This window comes from Aythya marila (assembly GCF_965140915.1).
Source record: "Aythya marila genome assembly, chromosome: 11".
NCBI classification, from domain to species: domain Eukaryota; kingdom Metazoa; phylum Chordata; class Aves; order Anseriformes; family Anatidae; genus Aythya; species Aythya marila.
The window spans coordinates 14,100,550-14,123,921 of record NC_139052.1 but is presented as its reverse complement, the minus strand read 5'-3'; the positions used below and the strand labels follow the sequence as shown (position 1 = coordinate 14,123,921).

At 55.8% G+C, this 23,372-nt stretch overlaps 1 protein-coding gene across 3 annotated transcripts in view; it reads right to left on the bottom strand.

Annotated features, from left to right (window-relative positions):
• Window positions 1–22,622, bottom strand: part of NTRK3 (neurotrophic receptor tyrosine kinase 3) — a gene marked incomplete at its 5' end in the record, with an annotated part of 191,957 nt that extends 169,335 nt beyond the window's left edge. Inside the window, 2 exons of one of the 3 annotated variants that reach the window (XM_082768804.1) lie at window positions 22,076–22,143; window positions 22,470–22,622. Coding sequence is in view for 2 of the 3 variants with exons in the window: in XM_082768805.1 (XP_082624931.1) it covers window positions 22,076–22,323 (248 nt within the window). Of the gene's footprint in view, window positions 1–22,075; window positions 22,330–22,469 lie in introns of those variants that run through there. The other 2 variants (XM_082768805.1, XM_082768806.1) reach the window with 2 other exon arrangements.
• Between the last annotated feature and the right edge of the window lie 750 nt (window positions 22,623–23,372).

Here is a 23,372-nt window from a genome sequence, read left to right as displayed (position 1 = left end):
GGCCGTCCTCGCCCGCTTTGTGCCCCCACAGCCCCAGTTCTGAGCCAGCAGCAAAGCCCACGAGCCTGCTCTTGCCTTTTGTGCTGGTGTCCTCATGAAAGCAGAAGCTAACATCATCCCCAAGGAACCTCAGCACTTATCTCCTCTTGCAACGTGTCCCCCCACCTTTTCTTCTTTACCCAGCTCTTCACCTACAACAGGTGAGCTGCACTGTGCCTTCTCCAAAAATAAAAATAATTAAAAAAAATAGTAACAACCCATTCCTGGCATAACGCAGCATCACATTAACCTCTCATCACAAAGTCAGCTCTTTGCCTAGGCAATCAGTCACCAGATGCAGAGCTAGCCTGACACAAGCTGGCGTTAGGACGCCTACCCTGCCTTGTATCTCAGCCTCCGTGTAAGAACAGCCTTTAATGCCCGATGAAAGCCTCGCAGAGCACCGATGTCAGACCAATGCTCGATGCACAGCATCCCCATGGGAACAGAACAGCAGTTCCCACCACTCCCCCAGAGGTGTTTGACAGCAGGGGCTGGTGTCACCATGCAGCAAGCCTGCACAGCCCCACGTGCTCCTCTTCCAGCTCAGGGCCAACGCGACGAGGGAAGTGAAAACATCATCCACAGGGATTTAAATGCAACCAGGCTCATTTTGTCCCATATGCGTGAGGCAGAGGTGAAAAGGAGCAGCTTACGCCAATTTGCCAAGTGATTAGCTCAAGGCTACTTAATGTCGCTGGCCTCCCTTCACTCTCCTCATACGACAAGGATAATATTTATCTAATCTCTCTCAGCTTTTCAAGCGCTGCGGTCAATAGCTAAAAAAGGCACTCGATAAGCACCGAGTATTATATAGCGTGTGTACACACACGCTGCCCAAATCTATATCAAGCCCAGATTGAGGAATGATGACTTTTCGTCAGGATGCCATCAGCTCCACTCACAGCCAAAGCAGATGAGGGGATTGAGCCACGCTGCACAAATGCCACATCTCGTGTTGGGATGCTGGGCAGCGAACGTGGGATCACAATCCAGCAAGCAGGCAGACTCTGAGAAACACACACTGCTGTTGGAAAGGCAAGCAGAGCGTTTGACTCCTCTCTGCTAGGGCCACAGGAAAATTGGTTTGTCATCCAGGCACATTATACCTCGTGATGCCGACAGAAGAATTAGTTTTCCATTACCTGATATGCGTAGCATTATAAACAAACCACATGGCACGCCAGTGCCAAGCCATGCAAATATTTTCCCCCGCCATCAAATTCATAAAGAGAAACCCTCTATTAACACCTTTGACCACTAAGCCCTGCCTGCTCCAGGCAGAGGTGCTGCAGAAGTCGATGGGAAGCCCCGGAGGCTGGGAAACCCCCGCCACCAGTGCCACCAACCTGGCACAGGTCCCATGCCCCGCGGCAGAGCACACAACGGCAGGAGTTTCTGGCCCCTTTTACCCACGGGGTTGAGGAAGCCATAAAGAAATCAGCCATCTTTCACAGCATCATAAGGCGCTTATCACATGCATTTAATAACCAGAGGCATGAAGGACTTGATTCTCTCAATATGGAAGTTATAAAATTGAATTGGTAACTGAGCATTAAAGACAAGTGCAGCTGAATAAAGACTTATGAAGGCAATATTTTCCCCATTTAAAGCGTGGGCTTCCCCTTCCCAAAAGCGCACAGAGAAGTCACACAGCAGCAGACAACTTGGCATCATTAAGGATAATTTGAGGTCAGCGAGAGAAAGGGGGGAAGGAGAGAGACGCAAGCAAATCCAGCTTTGTAGAAATAATTATTAGCGTAACCCCACAGTGTAATTATGATTCGTCAAGGTAACGATCATAAAACACAGCACTGAGACACAGCTCCCTCTGCACCAGCTCTGTTCCTCTTTCCAGGGCCGCGCAGAGGTACGTGGGTGCTGTGGAGGATGCTCCTGGTTACCCTCCTGTAGGTCCAGCCATCATCAGGTTGGGCATCCAACCCAATAACCCAACCTGGGCTCTTCCAGAAAGTCTAGGCAAAAGGAAAAGCCCTAAATTCTCACTCCAAAGCCCCGTGTTTGTGCATTCAGCAACTTCCCTATGATCTCCACACGCCTCCAGCTTATCCCCAGACAGCCTCCACATCCAGCACCAGCTCTGGCTAGTGACTTATGGCGCAGACAGGACCCCTTCCAGGGACAATGTTTCAGTGTTACCGGAGGACAGCAGGCTGCCCGGACCCAATGTGGACAGATTGCTGCAGGACACGGGAAGCAGTACGTCCCCATTATCACATGCTAAAGCCAAGGTTTTTCAGCACAGGTAGAGTTATGCCCAGCCACTTGCTTTCAGGAAGGAAGAAATAGGTGCAAGGGGGGCAGTAGAGCCGAAGAAGTACTGCAGGCAGCAGGGCAATGGCCATCATCAGATATCCTCCTTAATTCCCATCATCATTACATCCCAGCTACAGCTCAAACAAGATCTGAGGTGTCCCAAATCCCCACAGAGTTGAAGAAACCTCATTTATCAGGGATGACCAATGGTGGAAAGGCTTCAGGAACACATCCAGGGCTGCAGCATCACCTGCATGCAGAGCAGGGAGGGGATGGTGTCCTGATCCCCTGTACGCAGCGTGGGCTCATGGCTCAGCACCTCCTGCAGGCCCTCTCCCTACCTCTTTTTTATTTATTGCCTATCCATATCCAACCCTTGCATGGTCTTGGACACCACCAGAAGGCAGAGAGCACAAGATGGGCTCATTCCCACTGATGTGCACATAAATACAGGAACACAACAACCTCAGGATGAGGCATCTGCCCAGTGCAAACAAGAGCTCACCCCCTGCCTGCAGCATCAGCTGTAGCTGTCTCTCCTTCTCCTCCAATTGACAGATTCAAAAATGATGATTTTCCCTCCAAAATACATTTATTTTATTATTCTCAGGCAGGACAGTGCACAAGAAACAACTGTGCAACCGCCTGGGAGGAGAGGGCAACCCAAGGGGGAAAAGACAGTTCCCCTGGGAGTTTTGCGCTGAGCACCAGTCCCAAGACAAGAAAGCAGCCTTTACTTTATGGGGTGCAGAAAACCAAAAAAAATCCCCTTTTAGGCAGCAGCTGGCTCCCCACGTGCCTGCCAGGTCAAAGGAAGGGATGCTTTTATCCATAGGATTTCATAGGCAGCGATACCTAGCAGCATGCAGCATTTTGTGGTCTTTAAAGATCAAACAGCATTTTATAGAGGAAGCAGCACCCTGGTCAAAATCAGCTGCAGTAATCATATTCAGCCTTATTAAACCCTCTCTGTAACTTCAAACAGGGTCAGACTTCCTCACACTCCCACCTCCGAACAGGTCCGTGGCTGTTCAGAAATTAAAGTATATAATATACACATATAGATGTGTGTACACAAGAATTCATGTAATGAGACAGAACTGCCAAACTCTTTCCAGAAGCAGCTGCACACCTCCCCTGCGGAGCACGGTGCCTATACACATTAGCATGATGAAGGGATGGACCATGGGTATGGGATTGCTGCGTTCAGCTTGGCAGGAGGAACTCTTGGTGCAAGTAATGGCACCAAGCATCTTTCTTTTTTGTTTTGTTTTTTCCCCAGCTTTAGGACTACACCTCCATTAGACCTCATTAGCTCGGCCCAAAGGGGAGCACTGCCAGCCACATGCCCAGGTTACGCTTCATGCTGTGCCTGAAGACAGGTAAAAAAGATGGAGAAAAGGGAGAAAATAAAGTCTCCCATGGACTGGTTGAAAAACAAGGATGTAGGAGCAAGAGCCCAGTGAAAGCAGACACGAGAGCTGGGGATGGGACTGCAATCCTCCAACCAGACCCATCGCTGCCCCCAGCTCTGCCCTCGGCCGTGCACCCACACAGACCTGCAAGCACGTTTTCTGAAGGCACAGCCTCCCGGGAGTCTAAATCTGGGAACTTTTACAGCCACGTCAGCTCCATCCCGAGCCCTGGGTAAATTTAGCTGCAAGCCTTTGGGCTGCGCAGCGGACACTTCCCCCCGCTCCTCTGCCCGCATCTTGGTGTGGGAAGCAAATTTTGGAGATGCAAACTGCAGGCACGGGAAGGTCTGTGTGCTTCTGACTGCTGCTCGGGGGCCAAACCCAGCACCCTCCCTCCCCTCTCAGCACCCCCATCCCACCACATCCTCCCCTGCAGCCTGGCTCCCAGGGCTTTCCCACAGCCCCAGCACCAGGCAAGCTGCCGGCCCCGCGCGGTGGGGGCACGGCCAATCTGTCCCGGGCTGGCGTCCTGCTCCCACGAAGCGTTTGTTTTCCCAAGGAGCCTGAACTTTGATCCTCCAGCAGTTTGGCTGCCCCGATGTTTACGAAGCTCGAGCGAGCGGGCAGCAATGCCCAGCTGGGCTGGCCGGGGGCCAGGCTCCCAGCCGCTCGGCTCGGGACGAGCACAGCAGCTTGGGGCTGTGAGGGACCTGCCAGGGTCCTCTCTCGGATGCTGAGCCTCCAAACCCACAGGCTGGCAGCAGCTTTCATCAGGATAACACTCTGATTCCTGCAGCCCTAGCAGGGAAAATAAAATCTCCCTTTTTTTTTTTTTTTTCCTGCATACATTTCCTATGAGGGACACACCTGCCAGCAGAGGTGGACGAGTAGGAGCATTACTCAGGAGCAGGGGATGCACGCTTTGCAATAGGGTGGCAGGGCTGGAGGAGATAGCAGGTATTTAGTGGGAACACGACCGGCTCTTAACAGGAGAAGCGAGCCAACACGCCTATAAACATGACACGGGCAGGAGGAGACAGGGTGGGGAACCAAGGAGAGCAGGGAGGGAGCAGACACTTTAAAAGTTTCTCTCCCTGTGCTCCACTTTGTTCATGTAAATGTGAAAAAAGGGCTTGGGGAACACATTACATGAGAAGACACTGACAGGCAGAGATACTAACTGGGCTGTTGTGTCTGAGTAGACCTAGTAAGTCTGGGAACAGTTTCCATCTCGTACATCAGCTCAGGCTGCTGTTCCTCCAGATAAAGGCACAACTGAACTGCAAAAAGCCTGCTCGCTCAGCACCTGGGGGGAGACCGGCATGCACCCAGCCAGGGCTCTCCAGTGGCCAGAGAGCATTCAAACCAGCCACTGGGGCCGAGCTCCTGCCACGAGACACAAGTACACAATACTTCAGTGCTCCTTGGTGAGGTTCCTACTCCTGGAGTATTCCTAGAGGCTGGCATTACACAGGCAGGCACAAGAACCTGCAGGAGCACTGAGGAACCCAGAGGTCACACCCAGCAGTAAGTGCAGAGGCAGCAAATTCTGACAGCACTGCTCCACTGGTGTTTATGGTGCATTCAGTGGGATACCTTTCTTTTTGGTACTGGTTAGAGTCATGGAGCAATTTCTAAGTAGATCATCAGACGTCCTTGTAAGTGTTGTGTTTTTTTTTTCCCCTCCAGATTCACTCCACCTTTGCTTCTGCCCCTCTGCAGGACCTGGAGGTCCCAGCACCAGCCCAACCTTGGAGCGAATCCCACAAGCCTGTAGGGTCAGCAGCGAAGAGAATTCCCCTCTGCATGAAGAATGAGGACCCTGTGTGCCTCCGGCCCCAGGAACAGGCTGGCTCACTCGCAGCCTGCAGCAGCTGGGGCCGAGAGCCTGTGCCATGTGCCAGGCTGGGGCTCACTGGGACAGCAGCTGGCGGGGCAGCCCTCCTGCACATCAGCTCCTTTTCCCTCTGTGGGTACTGCAGTGGGGTGGAGAAGGGCTGCTGTTGTGCTCCCCCCGCTCTGCTGCAGGGGGAACACGGCTGGATCTCATGGTGCCTGATGCCACTGAGGCCATCCATCATTGTGTCCTCTCCCACCATCCCCAGGCCACCTTCAGGCTTGCCCGGTGGCCAGCAAACTGCCCTAAACCCCACTGCTGGACCCCAAGCCACCACCTAACCACAGATACCACATTCGGAGCTGCGAGGGCATCACAGCTGCTTGGCCACAAGGACCGAAGCAACCATCAAGCCAGGGAACCCATCCCATGTGAGGGGCACCCCACATCCCACCCTCTGACCAACAGCTTCTGCCCAGGGCAGTTTGCAGCTGGGTTGTTTTTACGCTTTTTTTTTTTTTTTTTTTAAATAAACAAACCCAAACACATCTTTTCCCTATCTCCCCTTTGAAAAATCCTGTAGTTGCTATGGAAATGGTCTCATCAGTATGGGAGGAGCATCGCAGCGCCAGCCAAAACTCCCTGTGGCTCCCAGTTGACACCACTGCCTAGGAAGTGGTCATGCTGGAGGTGATCCCAGGGCATACCTGGGGCTGAAAGCAGCCACGGGCACCAACTGGAGAGAGGTACCTATCCAGGAATCAGGGCAGGGATCTGCAGTTCACCCAGGAATGAGTGAATAAATCAAGACATGCTCACGCTGGCTAAGGGATGAGATGGGCACAGCTGTAACAAGACGCAGCCCCCGTGGCGGTGCCCTCACTGTGAGCAGGGAGGTGGGCACGGATGGGGCAGAGCTGAGCTTGGCCACTGGTCCTGTGCACATCTCCCAGGGGATTTCTGCCATTTGCTCTGTGCTCCGGCATCCCTACCTTGCCTACTAAGCAAGCAGGGTGCAAACGGCTGCTATCACAAGCTGCAAAGAGGGTCAGAGATCAGAGCACTGACCCCAGCACATTGCACACTTGTGTGCCCCAACACCCCCACTGCCCGCACCGAGCCAGCCCCTCTCCCACCCTACAGCATCTACCGCAGACCCCTCAGATCTTATACCATGAGCAGATTCCTTCACTGAAAATCCTGGTGTGGGACCACCTGCAGCACCAGAGCTCGGACCAGGTCCCTGTGCACCCAAGAGCTCCTGGCACAGGGATGAACGTTCATTCCTATGGCATCCCCAGAGCCCTGAACCTCTGCAGGGTGGGTTTGTTTGCCTGCTGCGTGCATGGAGAGCACGACCTCCAGTCTGAGCATGCTGCAGAAGCTCAGAGTGTCTGCTTTTCTAGACACCAGTGGGAAATGCATCTTCCCCCCAGGAGCCAACAGCATGGCCAGCAGTGCTCTAGAGCTGGGGGTGCTATGGCTGTGTGGATACTTCTGTCACCAACCCTGGGTGTAGAGAACAAGCTGGGACCCCGCCTCCATCACCCCACCCAGTTGGGAGATGTGGGGGACATGGCTCCCTGCCCCAGCACGAGGTGCGTGCTGCCTCCAGCCACACCAAGCAGCTGTGCTCAAGGTGTGTCCATCACCTTGTCACCAGCTGCAGCCTGTGACAAGCAGCAGCTCCCCCAGCGATGACAGCAGGACAGGCTCTCCCCTCCATGGGGTGCTGATGCATGTCTCAGCCACCTGCCCGCAGCCAGCCTCAGGGCTTTCCCCAGCCAGCCCCACTGCAACATCACTCCACGCCTGGTATTTTAACCCCAGTGCATCCTGGTGTTGAGCTACCAAGCTGCCTGGTGGAGGGACACACAACCAAAACCTTGTCAGACCATCACGTGTGAAACTCATTTCACAGCATCACTGCACGCAGGCTACAGGTGCCGAGCTGGTGCTCCCCGGTTGCGTCTCCTGGAGCAGGGTTTTTCCTACATCCATGCTGATGCTGGTCTCACTAAGCTTCTCCATTCTCCCCCAGCAGCCCAACATGAAGCCTCGGGGTCTGTCACACAACACATCCCATGCAAAGGACACACACACGGGCAGTGCCACCAGGCACTGTGGTGCTCTCTGGCATCCACTGGGAGATGGGTGCAGGGTGGGTCCGAGCTCAGCACGAAGCACTGCCAGACCCTGCTGCTAATTTGGGCACAGAAGCCTAATTAAAGTCCTAAATAACCACTTGCATCACCAGACTGCAAGGGGCACGTCCAGCTGAGGAGCCTCGTACATCCTCAGCCTTGCCAGATCCTGAGTGCCCTCCCAGAAGAGCACACCCAAGGGAGAAGGAAGGGCTCAGCTGTTATTGAGCCACTCATCTTGGTCAGAGACGCTGCAAAAGCGGCCTGTGCTCTGTGATACACATCATCCCTTCTGGTCCAGATTTAACGGGTTCAGGACCTAAAGTACAAAGCAGCAGCCGGAACACTTCCCACCCCGATCATTTTGGGCAAAGCAGGCAATACCCCGCCTCTCTTGCTCCCTGCTGGCAGAAATTTCATCTCTCTAGCCCAGAACATTTTGCTCCACAGCTCCGGGAGCAGCTTCTGCAAGAAGTTTCATTCAAACCTGCCTTGCAAAGCAAGGAAACCACCTGCAAATGCAATGAAGAGCCCTGATCCAGCCTTGCTTGCACCAGGGACAGCAACCAGGCTGGAGCTGGGGGAGCACCAAGCCCCGTGTGGCCCTCCTAGGGCACCCAAGTGACAACAGGGTCCCCCGTGTGCCATCCTGGCTGCACCCTGAGGTTCCCAGGTGGGAGCCGCCGGCAGCACGCCGCCTCCCCTAGCAGCTCCCCGCAGCCGATACAGCGAATGAGATTACAACAAATATAAACTAATGATACAGCTGTCAAGGCAGATTAGGCTGCACAGTGTAAAAAATTGCAGGGCTGTTTAGTCACAACAATATAAGATTAATTTATCAATACAGCTTATGTGGCACTGGAGAGATAGCAAATTGAGTAAGTGAATCTTTTCTACACCTTGTGCGGGGAGGGAGGCTCGGACCCGATGGGTGCACGGGGCTGGGCGCCGCAAGGTTTTTTGGGCTGGGGATAGCCTGGGGGGGCTGCGCACCCTTATCCCAGGTGCTGGGACAGGATGTGCATGGGTGCCACGCACACACAGTTATTTACTTGCACGTTTTTAACCCACGGAGTTAACACATGCAAAAATATGCGCAGCCACCTCCACCCTTTGGAGGCTACAGCCCTGCAGGCACAGGGAAGCTTTTGGGTACCTCTCGAGGGTACCCAACACCGACAACATCCCCGGCAGGCCCGTATCCTTTCAGATCTCCCCTACATTGCCATCTGCGGGTTAAAAATGTGCAAGTAAATAAATAGCTGCGGCGGTAATGAGCCCGGGCTTCGATCTGTGAAGGTGAGAGCGCAGCAGCAGCCGCTGCTCCGAAGGAAGCGCCCGTTTCTATAAATATTGAAATCCGGTAATTATCATCATTAGGACTGGTTGTGATTTATCCGTAGCTCAATCCCCACAAGTAAGAATGGCATTTATTTGCCACGATTAGAACAGCTAAAAATACCTCCCCAACCTCGCCTGGCCCAGCACCGTCCCCGTACCATCGCCCTCGCAATGGGCTCAGCCGTGGGGAGCAATGCAAAGAGAAGGGGGTCCTGGGGAGAGGGGGCCCTGTGCTCCCCCCAAGTGCTGTGGGACCTCAAACTGGTGCTCCTCCACCTTCCAGGAGCCATTCCCAGCTGTGCTCCACATCTCCCCACACTACACAATGTCCCCTCTAGCAGGCTGCCTCTCCTGCAGGGATGGTTTCTTTGTATTCGTAGCAAAAAGTGCCAATTTTCTTGAAGCATCCCTCCCAGACACCTCTATGGATGAGTGTGTTGGAAGCCCTTGTCCTTCCTGACATCTAAGGGCAGGGATCAACCCACAAAACCCTGCAAGGAGCACTCAGCTCCCCATCCCCTGCTATCCCTCTGCCTTGGGGGCACATCCACCCCTATCCAGCCACCAACCAGAGGCTTCCCAGCCTTGTCCCCAGCACTGCCATGCTGTAAACGAGTACCTGGGTTGCAGGCAGCTGTAGCAGGAGGCAGCCCCGTGATGGTTTTCAGCCCAGAACATGACCCCAGCCAAGAGAATCCCCCATCAGATGGCCTAAATCACCCCAGGCCACCGCCGGCTGCTCCAGCCGGGCTCGCTCCGAGAGCGCAGATTTCCCCGAGGAAACGTGCCCGGCTCCCTCGGTCAGGGATGTTCTTTCTGACAGTCACGCCGAATATTTCCCCCGCTTCTTTGCTAATAACTGGAAAAACAGCCGTGAAATGGGCAGCCTGGCGAGCCCGCGCTGCGCGGGGGCGATGAGGACGAGGCGCGGGGCCCCAGCAGTGGTCGGTGCCAGCTCCATGCCCCGGCCCCAAACCCACCTGGCCCCACAGCCACCACCTGCCGGTCCCCAAACCCAGCACACCTTCACCTCCAGCCTCTTCCCAGGGCAACGGGACCCCTCCAAGGGATTTTTCCCCTTCATTTAGCTCTCACTAGTTCATCAGTACTCTCATAGGATGCTTCCAATTCACACCCCATTCCTGTTTTTTTAATTTTATTTTTTAAGCCCTTTGGTAGCTCTGCTCCCCCAGCGCCCGCTCCCCCAGCCCAGCCCGTTGTTATTTGCTTAGGGCCCTAAGCCACTTTTCAGTCCATTTGGCAGCGTCATATCCAAGGCAAACTGAACTAATTTTAAGAGTAAGATTTGGTGAGACACTATATCAAATGCTTTGCTAAATCCAAATATATTAGGATTTCCACATTCTGCTCAGCCACTAATTTTGAGATTCCATCAAAAAGAAAAAGCAATCAGGTTTGTCTGGCAAGATTTATTCTTCCTAAATCCCTGCTGTTATTGCTCATGCTTTCCTTATCCTCTAGTGCTTCACTTTTCTTAATACTGCAGGGCTGGAAGTGTTTGCTAGAAATTTATTTTTGCTATTTATATGGATTTTTAGAAATCTGCCTCTGCTCTCCTCCGCTGCCCCCTGCCTTCCCCACTGCTAGCAGCATCCCCGTGCTGCCTCCACGCATCTCCTCCTCCATCCTCCTCGCAAGCCAGAGCAGGGTGGTACCGTGAGCTGGTGTTAACACACGGCTGGCCTCACTCACAGGATGCTGGGGAAAAAAATAATACGAAAGGACGATGTGTTTTTGCCAGCAGGAGAGAGGTCTAAAGGAAACACCAAGCTGGGTCAAGCCCACAGCACCACCTCACTTCTATCGAGGATTGGGCAGAATTAAACCACAGCTGGCACCGGCGGGGATATCTCCAGCAGGAAAAACAAAATGCACAAGGGGCTGAGATCTCCTGCACTGTTTTTTTTTTTTTTTTTTTTTTTTTCTTTCCTCCAGGAGCCAGGCAGATGTCTGGACTCCAACACTGCATGGCAGCCCTGCCAGCTCCGTCCCCAAATGCCCCAGCGGCCCCATCCTGCTGCATGAGAGTGGGGCTGAGAGCTCATGCATCCCAGGTGAGCCTAATGAGCTCCTGCTCATTTGGAGAAGAAAGGCAGCTCTGCTCAAGTGTAACCAGCTTCTGCTCCTCGCATGCAGCAGGGTTTGGTGTTTTGCAAACCAAGCGGCAGCCAGCAGGCAGGCCTCACGGCTCCGTGCGCCCACCTAGCAGGGCTCCTGCTCATGCAGCATCCAAAGATTCATGTGGCCACAGAAAAACAGTGGGGCTACCAGCCAGCATCGATGCTGAGCCACCAGCTCCAGCACAGCCTGCTGCACAAACGGGAACCACCCAGCTCATGGTGCTGAGCTGGTGTCCCCACACCAACCTTCCTTCCCACCCCTAGGGTCAGCACCCAGCCACGGGCACAGCATAGCTGGGCCACGAGGTGACCCTGAGCTCTTGAGGGATAAATGGAGATTGTCTTTTCACTCTGGCTATTTTTACATCTTCAAAAATAAAGCTGTCCTGGAGGAGCAGCCCTTCCAAGGACCAGCATGTCCACAGTTAGAAGCCAGCAGCACCCAGCTGGCTGCAGCCCCCGGACTGGGGATGACAGCCCCGTGTTGCCCCCCCTTTTAAGAGGGATTAACCCCCAGGGCAGCTGCCCTCCATCACCCCATCCCTGCATCCCCCCCCCATCCAGCATCACCGAGGTCAGGGGGCTGCACGGGGGCTTGGGATTTACGGCTGATGCATGCGGAGGATTTACAGGGAAGGAGCAGCTTCAGGGGACCCAGAGCAAAGAACCGGTGATTTATGGGGTTGGCAGCAATTTACACAGCAGGTAGCAGCAGTGAGGAGGCAAGGATTTACAGGGGCAGGAGAGAAGCCCTTTTTTTTATTGGTGTTTATTGGGAAACGAGGGCCTCCTTCCCCTAATTACTGTGACCCAGGGAGGGGCGCAGAAGCAGCTGGATTTACAGCGAGCCTCCCCTTTGCTCTGGAGGTCACAGGCAGGCCAGCAGCAGGGACCCTCCCATCCCAGTGTGACCACAGATGGCTTCTGCTCGGCCACAGCACCCTCAGGGGCAGCTCAGCACCTCCCTGGGCTGCCACCGCCCCACGGCAGCACTCCAAGGCTGGGCTGAGAGCTCAACCTCTCCAGGGAGGCTGCAGAGAGCAAGACCTCTGACATCTCAGCAAATCTCCCCTCCTGGGTCTGATCCAGCCCATCCACTCGTGGGGAGGCAGATTTCCTCCTGCAGGGCTGCCCAGGTGCCAGCACAGCGCTGCTGCTGCTCAGCACCCCAGGCTGGAGGCAGGATGGGCACGGAGACACACGGATTGTGTCTGAGCAGCTGCCAGGGGGTTAGCCACTAGGGCTGCACGTAGCATTAAGAATATAGAAATATATAAATAAATATTGAGAAAGTCATCTCTGGTTGCTGCTTCACCACGTTACAGCATCCTGCCATCAGTGTGGGACACCTGGGGAGGTGGGGCAGCCCCAACGCTGCCCTCTGCCACCCCAGGAGGCTCCACAACCAGATCCGACTTAAAATTCAGAAGCAATCCAGGAAAACCTCAAACTCCCAGCCCTCCCCTACCTCAGCTCCCAGTACAGGCTGAGGGCAGCCTCTGCAAAAGGAGCAGCCCGGAGATGCCAGCACAGCCAGCCACTGCCTGGTTTAAGGCAGACACAGGTACAGGAGGGTCCAACATCGCACCCACGCAGCTCCCTCCCAGCAGGGAAAGCAACCTCCAGCAAATCCACTCAGGCATTTAATTTCGTGCTCCTTTTCTAGCCGCCCTCCAGATTCCCTGTTTCACCCCAGATCTGTGCACACACCAGCAGACCATGCACAAAACTCGTGCAGTATTTGCACAGGACACACGATGTTTTTCAGCACTGACTCTCTCAGCATAGGGGTGCAATAGGATTGGGTTCCTCTGGCAGAGGGGGATAAAAGGTGCCAGGCATCGACCCCAAACACAGGCTAACACCGAGCCCTGCCCGGCTGGTGCTGCAGCTCCCACACCCAGCAGGCACACAGCGTCCCACGTCCCCACCAGCCCGTGCCCCCACCCCCCTGCCCCAAAGTTTGACTAAAGCTCAGGAGTATCTTTGCTTTTATAAATCTCTGCCTTTTAATGATGGCTTCAAGGCTCAGAGAAAAAAAGGCCCATTAAACTCACTGAATAAGTTAATGGGGCAGAGAGAATCCATTTCAAAGCCACCCCAGGCTATTTTCCTCTGGAGCTAAAGCCTGAATAAGCAAAAAGGAAAAATTAAAACTGTACAGTGCTTTGCCAATAAATAACCCCTAGTGTAATCTGCTACAGGCAGGCCTCCATTTGCAGAGATAATAGGATGCAGATCAGCTGTAAAACACCTCCCCTTGCAGGGACCACCACCTTCTGATTGCAATTCACCGTGCACGAGAAGCCCCCACCTCCTGCCTGCCCCATTCCACCTGCCGGGGCAGGGCAAGCGCTGAATATCTTGCAAAGAAGCACCAAAATCCAGCACTTGCATCCCTAATATCTGTGCTCCAAGCACTCACCCCTGCTTGTCTGCATCTCCACCTCGTTTTTCCCAGCCATCCTGGCTGCCCATGCCCTTTCTCCCCCCCTTTCACCAGGGATGCTCTGGGCTCAGCCCTCCCCAACCAGATCCCACACACAGCTGCTCCTCCTCAAACACTTAAAACACAAGTGCGTGTCCCAGAGAGGGATTAAAAAAATAAAAAAAAAAAATCCCTGTTTGTAAATGTTGATCCCACTAGACGCAGTTTGTTTACTGTTTAATATTTAAAGATGCTAATTAAGTCTCTGAATAAATAAATCTATGCTACCCGTGCCTTTTGGAGCCAGGAAGCCCTCCCATGGGGCCAGGGCAGCCCAAAGCACAGCGGGGCTGGGGCAGCCAGCCCAGGGCATGCCTGAGCATCCCACCCCAGGAAGGGAGAGGCTCACGTGCAGCACAGAGCAGCAGTGCCAGGTTAGGGACATCAGGGGACCCGTGGCATTTGGAGGCAGAGGGATCACAGGCAAGGCAAGAGCAGGCAGGGTCATTCTGGCACAACTGGTGCCCTGCCCATGGGACCACACAGCTTCGTACCTGAGAGCTCCACTCCTCTTCCTAAGCCATCCTGCAGCCTCATGAGGAGCAGAGCATCCCCTTGCTCCCATCAGGACCTTCTCCACCCTCCCACCTGGTTCCTCTTTAGCCTCATTGGGCTCTGCCTCCCCCAGACCAGCTCCACCTGTGCCCTGCTCATTGCCATTAACCCTCTGGGCTCCCTCTTGTACACGCTGCAGCCCTTGGGTGCCTTGTACACACTTCCTGAGCTCAGGTTTTGTCCCTGAGGACACCCTCCATCTCCTGTCCCAACCCAAAGCAGGGTGCTTCCCAAAAGAGCACCACATCCACCTGGCTCCATGCACCCCACAGAGCCCATCCTGGGACAGCTGCAGAGGTGTCAGAGCCCCCATGAAGCTCAAGCTGGAAAATTGTCCCCAGCACCACTCCGTTTCCCCACACTGGCACAGCACGCAGCATCCTTGACCCCGTGTCCTGCTGAACTCTGCTCCCCAGGCTGCCCAGCCGCAGCCACCAAGCAACCCAAGGGCTTTCTGCTTGGTTTTGGGGGACGTATTTTGGCTGCGAGAGCACAGGGAGGTGGAGACAGCCAGAACTGGGACCAGTGCCTGCCCCAGCAGTGCCCAGCCACATCCTGCAGGCAGGAGGTTTGGGGAACACGAGGAGTCTGCTGGTGATGCAGCTCTGGAGATCAGCAGCACCCTTGGCACAGCGCTGCCCCCCACACAGCCTCATGCCCTGAGCAGGGTCCTTTGTTTATTAGGGTCTCTAATTTATGCACCTGCTCAAACATTTCCACCTTAGCTTTTTTCCTTGCAGGATCCACCTGGGCAGAGCTCTGGGTTTGCTATGTAAGCAACAGCCTCGCACAGCTCGGGGGCAGGGACCCCACCCCGCTCTCCTCCCATTACCCATTTCTCAGCCCCCCAGGGACAGCACAAACAGCTGGCAAAGACATCAGCACCCCACGGCCCTCACCAGGGTCAAGGATGAGGTTGCTGGGAACATATTTCCATGCAGGAAAGAAATATGATGGGCTGGGGTATGTCCGCTTGGGGAGGGGGGGAGGCTGTGGGGTGAGGCAGGACCGCAAGCGGATGGGACAGAGGGGACAAGGGGGCTGGGGAAGACATGGAGTGGCTGTGCCAAGTTTAATGCCAGGATATTTTTGGTCAAATAAGCTGTTTTCCATTCCACGTAAGCAGGCTGAAGCTGGGAGAAGGGGAAGGTGGTGGTGACGGCGTGTGCTGGACCAGGGACAGTCCCCAGCATCCCTGCGTCTGCTACAGCAGAGCCCTTGGTGGCAGCTGGAGAGAAGCCTGCTGTGTTCCCAGAGCTGCCTTCTCCTTCGGCTTCCCGACTGCTACGTCACATGAAAACAAGCTCAAAAAGCAGCACATTTTCCTGCTGCTGCTCTTCAAGGCAAGCCAAGGCCAGAGCTGCAGGCGGGCATCACACAGAGAGGACAGGGCAGGGACCCCGTGGGGCTGGGGCAGGGAACGGGGTGGCACATTGGGGATGGAGATGTGCAAGCATGGAAATAAAACCTGCATCATCCCAAAACCTGCACCATCCCCAGACCTAGTCTTGACACAAGTTGGCTTCTCAACATTTTTGCATGAGTGGGGCGATGACTGCTGAGCAGCCTTCCAAGGTGCACCCAGGGGAAGATATTTTATTCCCTTTTCCTCCAAGCGGAGCCAGGCCCTGAGCCACAGAGCCAAGCACAGCTCTGAGCAGCACCCAGCTCCCAGCCCAGCACCCCTCCAGGCCCAGACCTCACCCCGAGGTGGTGCTGGGGACCCGTTTGCTGTTGCGTTGCGGGACCACTGGGTGTCACAGCCCTTCCACCACGTGCCCACTGCCAGCAGGGAAACAACTGGCTTATCCTTGGCCCCGCTGCCAGGGAGGAGGAGATTTCCTTTGGAAGCCCCATGCTGAGGACGCTGCAGGGTCAAGACCGGTTTCCTACCCGTTTCCTTTCTCCATCCCTCACCGGGCTCTTCTCAGCCTCTCTCCCTAGGGAAGGACACACGGCCTCTCTAATCCTCCAGCCTCCACCCAGCCCCTGCAGCAGGGAGTTAATTGGAGGAGCTGAGAGCATCGCACTCACCCCAGGGGCATCCAGAGACAGCTCTCAGCCTGTGCCCTCTTGGTTCTGTGTCCAGGATTTCCCTGGGGATGTCTCTCATGGCTGTTTGACACCACAGGACCGGTGGCCTTGCTTATCCCCCCTTGTGCTGGGCATCCCCCTAAGGCAGGGATGAGCAGAAGGATTTCTGTCCCTTGGTACCACTTGCACCGCTGCTCCGAGCCTCAGTTTCCCCATCAGCGATATGGGCAGAGGTTTTAAGGGCTTCTCACCCGGCAGCTGTGACAGCGGGCGGCACCCCACCCCTATCAAACCCAGCAATTCAAACACACCACCCATGGGTGGGTCGGCATCCTCCAAAAAGCTGCAAACCGCCCCAAATCCCAGCTTGGCTCTGGCCGTGCCTCCTGCAGCACCGGCGCGACAGCTCCCTGCGTGCGGGGCTGCTCTGACCACGTCCTCTGGCAGCTCCGGGGGTCCTGGGGGCCGGCGACACCCCGGGGTGCTGAGCAGGGTGACCTGCCCGCAGGGATGTGAGGCTGCGGAGGCACCGGCGGCAGCCTCGCCCGAGCCGTCTCCCGCAGCCGCTTGCCCTCTAGCGGCTCAGCCGCCCTCGGAAAGCAGGAGGGAAGAGGCTGCGAGAGCAGAGGAGAGGCTGGGGAGGAAGCATGGGGCAGAAACTCGAGTGGGTTGGGGGCTGGAGAGCATCCATGGGGATGTCCGTGCGCAATATGTGACCCTCATGTGTGTCCCGCAGCAAGGAGCTGCCCCTCTGTCCCCCCCCGGCCATGCAAGGAGGGTTTTTGTGCACCCCTAAATGCAGGAGTGGGGAGAGAGAGGGGGAAACTGGGGCGGACCGGAGCCTGCAGGCTGCTGATGAACACACCTGCTTAAAAAGCATCCAAGCAACCTGCTCAAACCCCCGCTGCAGGGAGCCCAAAGCTCAAAATTACTGCTATTTGCCTGTGCCCCATAAATAACTCTGAGCAGGTGAGCTGCGAGCATCACGAGCACTCAGATTCAAGCCCTGCATCACTGAGAGCGAGCTGTGGGATCCCCGGGGACATCCAAGGGGGCTTGTCTGGGGGATTCACAGAAAAAAAACAGGGTTGCAAATGCCCCGGGCCAGATGTAACCCATCTCCAAGCCCCAAAGAGCAGCAAGGTAAAGGTTTCCTCAGTCTCTTCCCCCTAATCCTTGCTTTCCTCTCAGTGGAACACCTGCCTTAGGCCTGGAGCATCCTTCCCGGAGCATCCTCCTGGCCCAGGGAGAGGAGCCAGCAGGCAGAGCTGACCTGAAGCTCCCCAAATCCCGCAGGAGACAAGGAGATGCCACACACACCCCAAAACCCAGCTCCTACAGCCCAAGCCCTCAGTTCAGCACAGCCAGAAAGCCCCAGGGAGTCCTGGCAGGCACCAAAGTTGTCTCCTCCCAGAGAAATACTTGGCATGGGCCCTCGGCAGAGGCTGGGGCTGGGCATGGAGACATGGACAGGCTGCCCTCTGCTCCCAAAATAAAAAGGAAAAGCCGAGCTGAGACCCGATCAGCTCCTCCAGAACCCATCTCTTACAGCACATCTGTCCCTGATCCTTCTGCTCTGCCCCTGCACCGAGCCTGGCAGGCTGCAAAAGCACAGCAGGTCCCAGACATTGCCCTTGCCAGGAAAGTGCCTCCCTCCAGGACTGCTCAGCAGAAAGGCCACCAGGGCAGGGCATGGACCCAGCAAGCTTAAATGTTCCAAAAAATAGGACAGCACCCACTTTGGACCCAATTCCTGCTGCAAGGGGCAACACCATGGCAGCCAGGACGGGTGCTCACAGCTTGAGCTACCTCCAGGACACCAAAATCATCATCTGAGCATCTCTGCACCTCCTTCCACCCGCACAGCCTCGGGCAGTGCCCGCCTCCCCCTCGGTGCCTTGCTCTGGGATGGCTGCTCCGTGCAGACAAGAGCTGCCCAGAACAAAGCTGGATTGAATTAGGGACCTTTCGGATGGTCTCTGCAGCAGCCAAAACCTCAGGGACAGGGAGGGACGGGGTGGCTTTGGGGAGGCAGAGCCCTTGGTCCCCGGGGAGCAGCAGCACACGAGGCACAGCGGGCGAGCTGTGGCTGGTTAAAAGGGGAGAAGCCTGCGCCCTGTTGCACAATTCAGAGCCATCCCAGCAGCACCAGCTCCTGTTTGCCCATTGTACCAGCAGCAAGGGGGTGCTGCAGCCCCGTACCCCCTCCTCCGGAGCCCCCCACTCTTCCCCAGCCATCCCATGCACTAGTAGGGGCTGGCATTGCCACTCGCCCCCCTGTGCCCTGCTCTGATGCTGTCCTCCCACCCTCAGCCATGCCCATGGGATGGAGCTGACGCTGCCATGGGACAGCCCAGGGGGCAAGGATGGGGCTGCTCCTCCTGTCCCCAGGGGGAAACCCCAAGGGAGACGCTTCCCCTTGGGCCTGCGAGCAGGTGAAGCCCCAAATTCCTCCATCCCTCAATGCTCCGTGATGATCCATCTCCTCTTGGGCTGTTCTGAACTTGTCCCGTCTATCTGACGGCACCTACGAGCTGCACAGACACCCTACAGCTCTACCCACGGGGGAGATTTTACCCTAAAAAATACATTCTCCCCAGCGAGGCTGGATAACGGAGCGAGGCATCCGGGCTTTCCACGCAGGGGACACCTCCCCACCTGGAGGGAGCCCAGGGGGTGACACACACAGGCCACCGCCACCGCCGCCACCTTCCTGGCAGCCCCTCGGCAGTGCCATGGCAACAGCTGAGGAGTGGGGAGGCCCAGATGGCAAACTCCTCCGTCCCTCCTTCCCCACGCGCCGTGCCGGAGCACGCACGCCCTGCCCACGCCGCCAGGAGAGGTGGCTCCCCGGCACGCGGCACCGCAGGCGAGCCCGGCCTCCCCCGGGGCCCTGACAGGGAAATATGGCCTGGGGAGGTGGCACCAGCCCCATGGGGCACAGCTGGGAGAAGAGAAGTCGCAGGAATCGGAGCTGAAGCCCTCTGGCACCCAGAGGTGAGGCAGCACGCTGAGGGCACCCATGGGCAGGGCCACGGGCTGGGTGCCTCCTGTCCTCCTTGCTGTGGTGGTACCTGGGTTTTTTTCTGGCATGGAGGTGGTAAAAATAACCCACAGCTCCTGGTGGGGATGTATCGGGGTGGGGGGGTCATGCCCTGCACTGGGTGTGAGGTGGGTGCACCCCCTGAGGTGGACCCTTGCCAAGCTGAGCCTGTATTTTGGACATAAATACAGCCCTGTTTGGCCCCCCCGTGTCCCATCTTTCTGTTCACCAGCAGCAGAGGGTGGAGCAGAGCCCCCCACCTCTCCCAAACCCTCCCAGGCCCCGAGCATCACCTCCCCCAGCTGTGAGGATGGTGCTAAGCCCCCTTCCTCACCCCCCAGCCCCACACACAGAAGCACCTCTGCCCACTTGCTGCCCACAAACGAGGCAAGCCGCCTAACGAAGCCGAGCCACCGGCGAGCGTGGCAAGCAGGGGAAACACCACGCAGTGCCGAGCTGAATCAGACCCATCTGCTGGAGTGATTCAGCGGCGGCCAGGCTGGGTTTGAGGCGCCGTCGCCCCAGCACTCGCTGATGGCCAGAGAGGAGAGGCCAAACATCGAGCATGGAGGCTGCTGGACCCGATGCCAGCCATGTAAGAGCATGAATCTGGTTCAGCCTGGCTCTGGGGGACTCCTCCTTCGCTAGGAAGCAGCCTCGCCACCCAGAACACCCCCCTGCTCCATCAGCATCCCGCACAAAGCACCGCCACCTCCCCAGGAAACGCAGACCTCCCGGGGAAAGTTGGCACTCGTGTTCGGTCTGGGCCTCTCGTGGCATTTCGGGGCTCACCCCGGTTCTGCTCCCTCCTGGTCCCAGGCCCAGACCTAGGGGGAAGGTTTGGGGCCAGCAGCAGAGCAGGGGGGAGATGAAAAGGGAGCAGAGATGCAGCCAGCAAAACCCAGCACCCTGCCCTCACCCCCAGCTACGAGCAGCTCCTCTCCAGAAAAAAAATAAAATACCCAGCATCTCTGGTTCTGGAGTTGGGTCTTTTTCTTCTGTTCTCCCTCTCCTTTTTTACAGGCTGCTTATCAGTATTTTCCAGTGTCAAAGCAGTAAAGGCATTTTCTGGGCACAAAGGGCTCACGCAATAACACCTCTCGCAGCAGTTCAGACCTGTGTGGGCACCTGACAACACGCACTCGCTGCCGAGCCTTCCCGGCCCTGGCCACCCCACAACGGGTTAAAACCAAACCACAACAAACAGCGAGCACAGGGGAAAAAATAAATAAATAAATAAATAAATAAAATAAATAAATAAATAAATCACCGTGAGTTTCTCCGACTTCCCTAAGCATCACCCACGTCCCTCCGGCAGCGCAGAGGAAACGCTCCGGCCCCGCGGCGCTGGATAAATGTGGGGTGTTTGGAGGGCGGTGGGAGCTCCACGGTGGCTTTCCCCCATTCCTGTGGGGTGGGCACAGAGGGGTTTGCTGGCCAGGGTGAGTGGTTGTGTGCTGCAAACCTGCCTGGGCACTGCATGGACCCGTGAGGCAGCGGGGAAAGCGGCTCCAGTCATCTTTCCCCAGCAAAGGTGACGAGCAGAGCTGCGAAAGAAGCACTGCAATTACTCCATGGCTCTGCTGCAATTGCTCTGTGACCAAATAAAACAGCCTGGGGACCCGGCAGAGCACCCTCCCTCCACGCAGCCGTGCGATCGGGGTGAAAAATAAATAACTAGCCCTCCATTAGTCATTCCGAACCTTGCTGCATTTAACTGCCAGAATAAAGGATTCCACCTCTTCGCTGCTCAACTCCCACTGGCAACTTGCTCTGGGGGCTACATTTCCCTAAATGCTCACATTTCAATTAGCATTAGAATAATGAAATGGCTCGGAGTTCATCTCACCCAAAAATGTACTGGAAAATAAAGAGGCGAGATTGGAAGCGATGAGGGCTTTTCACGCAGGCACACACGCACACACACGCAGCAGGATGGATCCAGGAGGAGGAAATCTATTCCTTTCTCGACTCCACGCTGATGAGATTAACATGGGCTTTGCTAACTGCCTCTCCAAACAAGGATAATGCAACTTCAAGTTGATTTTCCAGATAAACAAGCATGCAAACAAACGCAAAGTGCTCAACTAAAAATATCTCCCGGCTCCGACGCTTCTCCCCACCACCACCCCGAGAGGAAAACACACAAACCCTGTCACAGCTCCACGGCGAGCCGCAAAATTATGACAATGCGAGTTAAATTAGCTACTTCAGGGACATCGTGCTCTGCCCTATTCCCCCCACACACACATACCCCTCACGGAGGCGAAACCGCAGATTCCCCACATACACCCAGGCAGGGCAGAGAAGGGAACATTTTCTCTTGTGGGATGAAAAAATGACACTCTAATCAGCTCCAAAGTCTGGGAAAAAAAGAGCGAGCGGCTCAGAACTCGCTTTTCTTGCCCGATTTGGGTATGTGTGGCTGTGTGTGGCTCTGGCCGGGGTGTTCTCCCCCCTCCCTTGGTAGAAGCAAACAGTTAAAGGCGGCAGCAGCTTCAGCATCCTCGCCTGCTGCTCTCTCCTGCTAAGGAACCAAACCTCATTGACTTTATTCCTTTTAAGCTCCGGCCAAACTGTTGCTGGGCTTTTTTTTTTTTTTTTTTTTTTTCTTTTCTTTCGGTTGAAGGAAGGGAAAAGCCCGATCCTCGTCCTCCGCAGGCTGAGCTGGGGCGAGCGGAGCCAGGCAGCACCCGGGGCACCTGAGCCCAGCACCCGCAGCCCAGCCCCGCGCCCTGCCGCCGGGGAGCCCACTTACATCGAAGTGATGTTCCTTGAGATGTCCGTGATGTTGATGCTCGTGTTGCCATTGCTGCTGCCTGAATCCTGCCCTTCCAAGAGAGGGAAGAGGTTCCCATCATCCAGCTTCTTGCAATTGATGTCTGTCTTGCTGCAAAGACAATTAGCAGGGCAAGCCAGCACCGAAAGCAGATAGTCTCCCCAAATGCTCCAGAGCAAAAATACCCTCCAGAAAGTGCACTTGGTAGGGCAAAGAGAGACATCCATCTCCGATTGCTGCTGCTAAAAAAGAGGAGGAGGAGGAAAGGGGGGATGGAGGGAGGGGAAGGGGGGGAAAGGGGGGAAGGAAACAAAGACGGAGGGAGGCAAAAAAAAAAAAAAAAAAAAAAAAAAAACGCACAACAACAAAAAACCTCAAGCGATCAGATGCAAAAATCCTCCAGCAGATGAAATCATGCTGGCAGCTGGCTCGGAGAGGCTGTAATTCCCGCTAGGGCAGCGGCAGCGGGCGGGGATGCATGCTGGCCCGGCCGCCCGCCCGCCGCTCCGGAGGATCGCAACGGAGGCTGGGGAGGCAGCCGGGGAAATAAATAAATAAGGCAAACGGTGCGAAAGTCACCAAGTCCCACCTACTGGGCAGAATTAAAATTGACACACCTGCAAAAAAAAAAAAAAAAAAAAAAAAAAAAAAAAGGGGGGGGGGGGAAAACAACGCAGCCCCACACACACACACGGACAAGGAGGGAGAGGAGGCTGGGGAGAGGAGGGGGCGACCCCCCCTTCCCATCGCTTCCCTCCCTCGGCCTGGGCAGCCCTGCTGCAGCGGGCACCAAAAAAAAAAAAAAAAATAGCAGGGGGAGGAGGAGGAGGAGGAGGAAGAGGAGGAGGAAGGCTTGCAAAGCGAGCCGGGCTCTGCGCGCTTCCCTCTCCGCAATAAAAAGGATTCCCCACCCCCCTCCCTCTCCGCCAAAATCAAGGCAGGGGAAAGGGGGGGGGGGGAGAAAGGGGAAAATCCCACCCCAGCAGGGCTGGAGCCCCAGCCAGAGGAGGAAAAGTTGCAGCTGGGGTTAAATTTGTGCCGGGGATGGGGAGGGGAGGGGGGAGCCGAGGGGCTCTGGCTCGGCTCCTGCTTTCTCAGGCTCTTTGGGAGGACGATGCTGCCTTTCGCTCGGTCCTTGGGTGTCTGCGGCCCCCCCAACCCGGACAGATGGGTGGAGGGGAAAGGAAGACTGGACTGAACTGGAAGAGCGTAAAAGCCAGTGTGGATTACAGCAATTTTTTTTAATATTTATTTATTTATTTATTTTCTTTAGAAG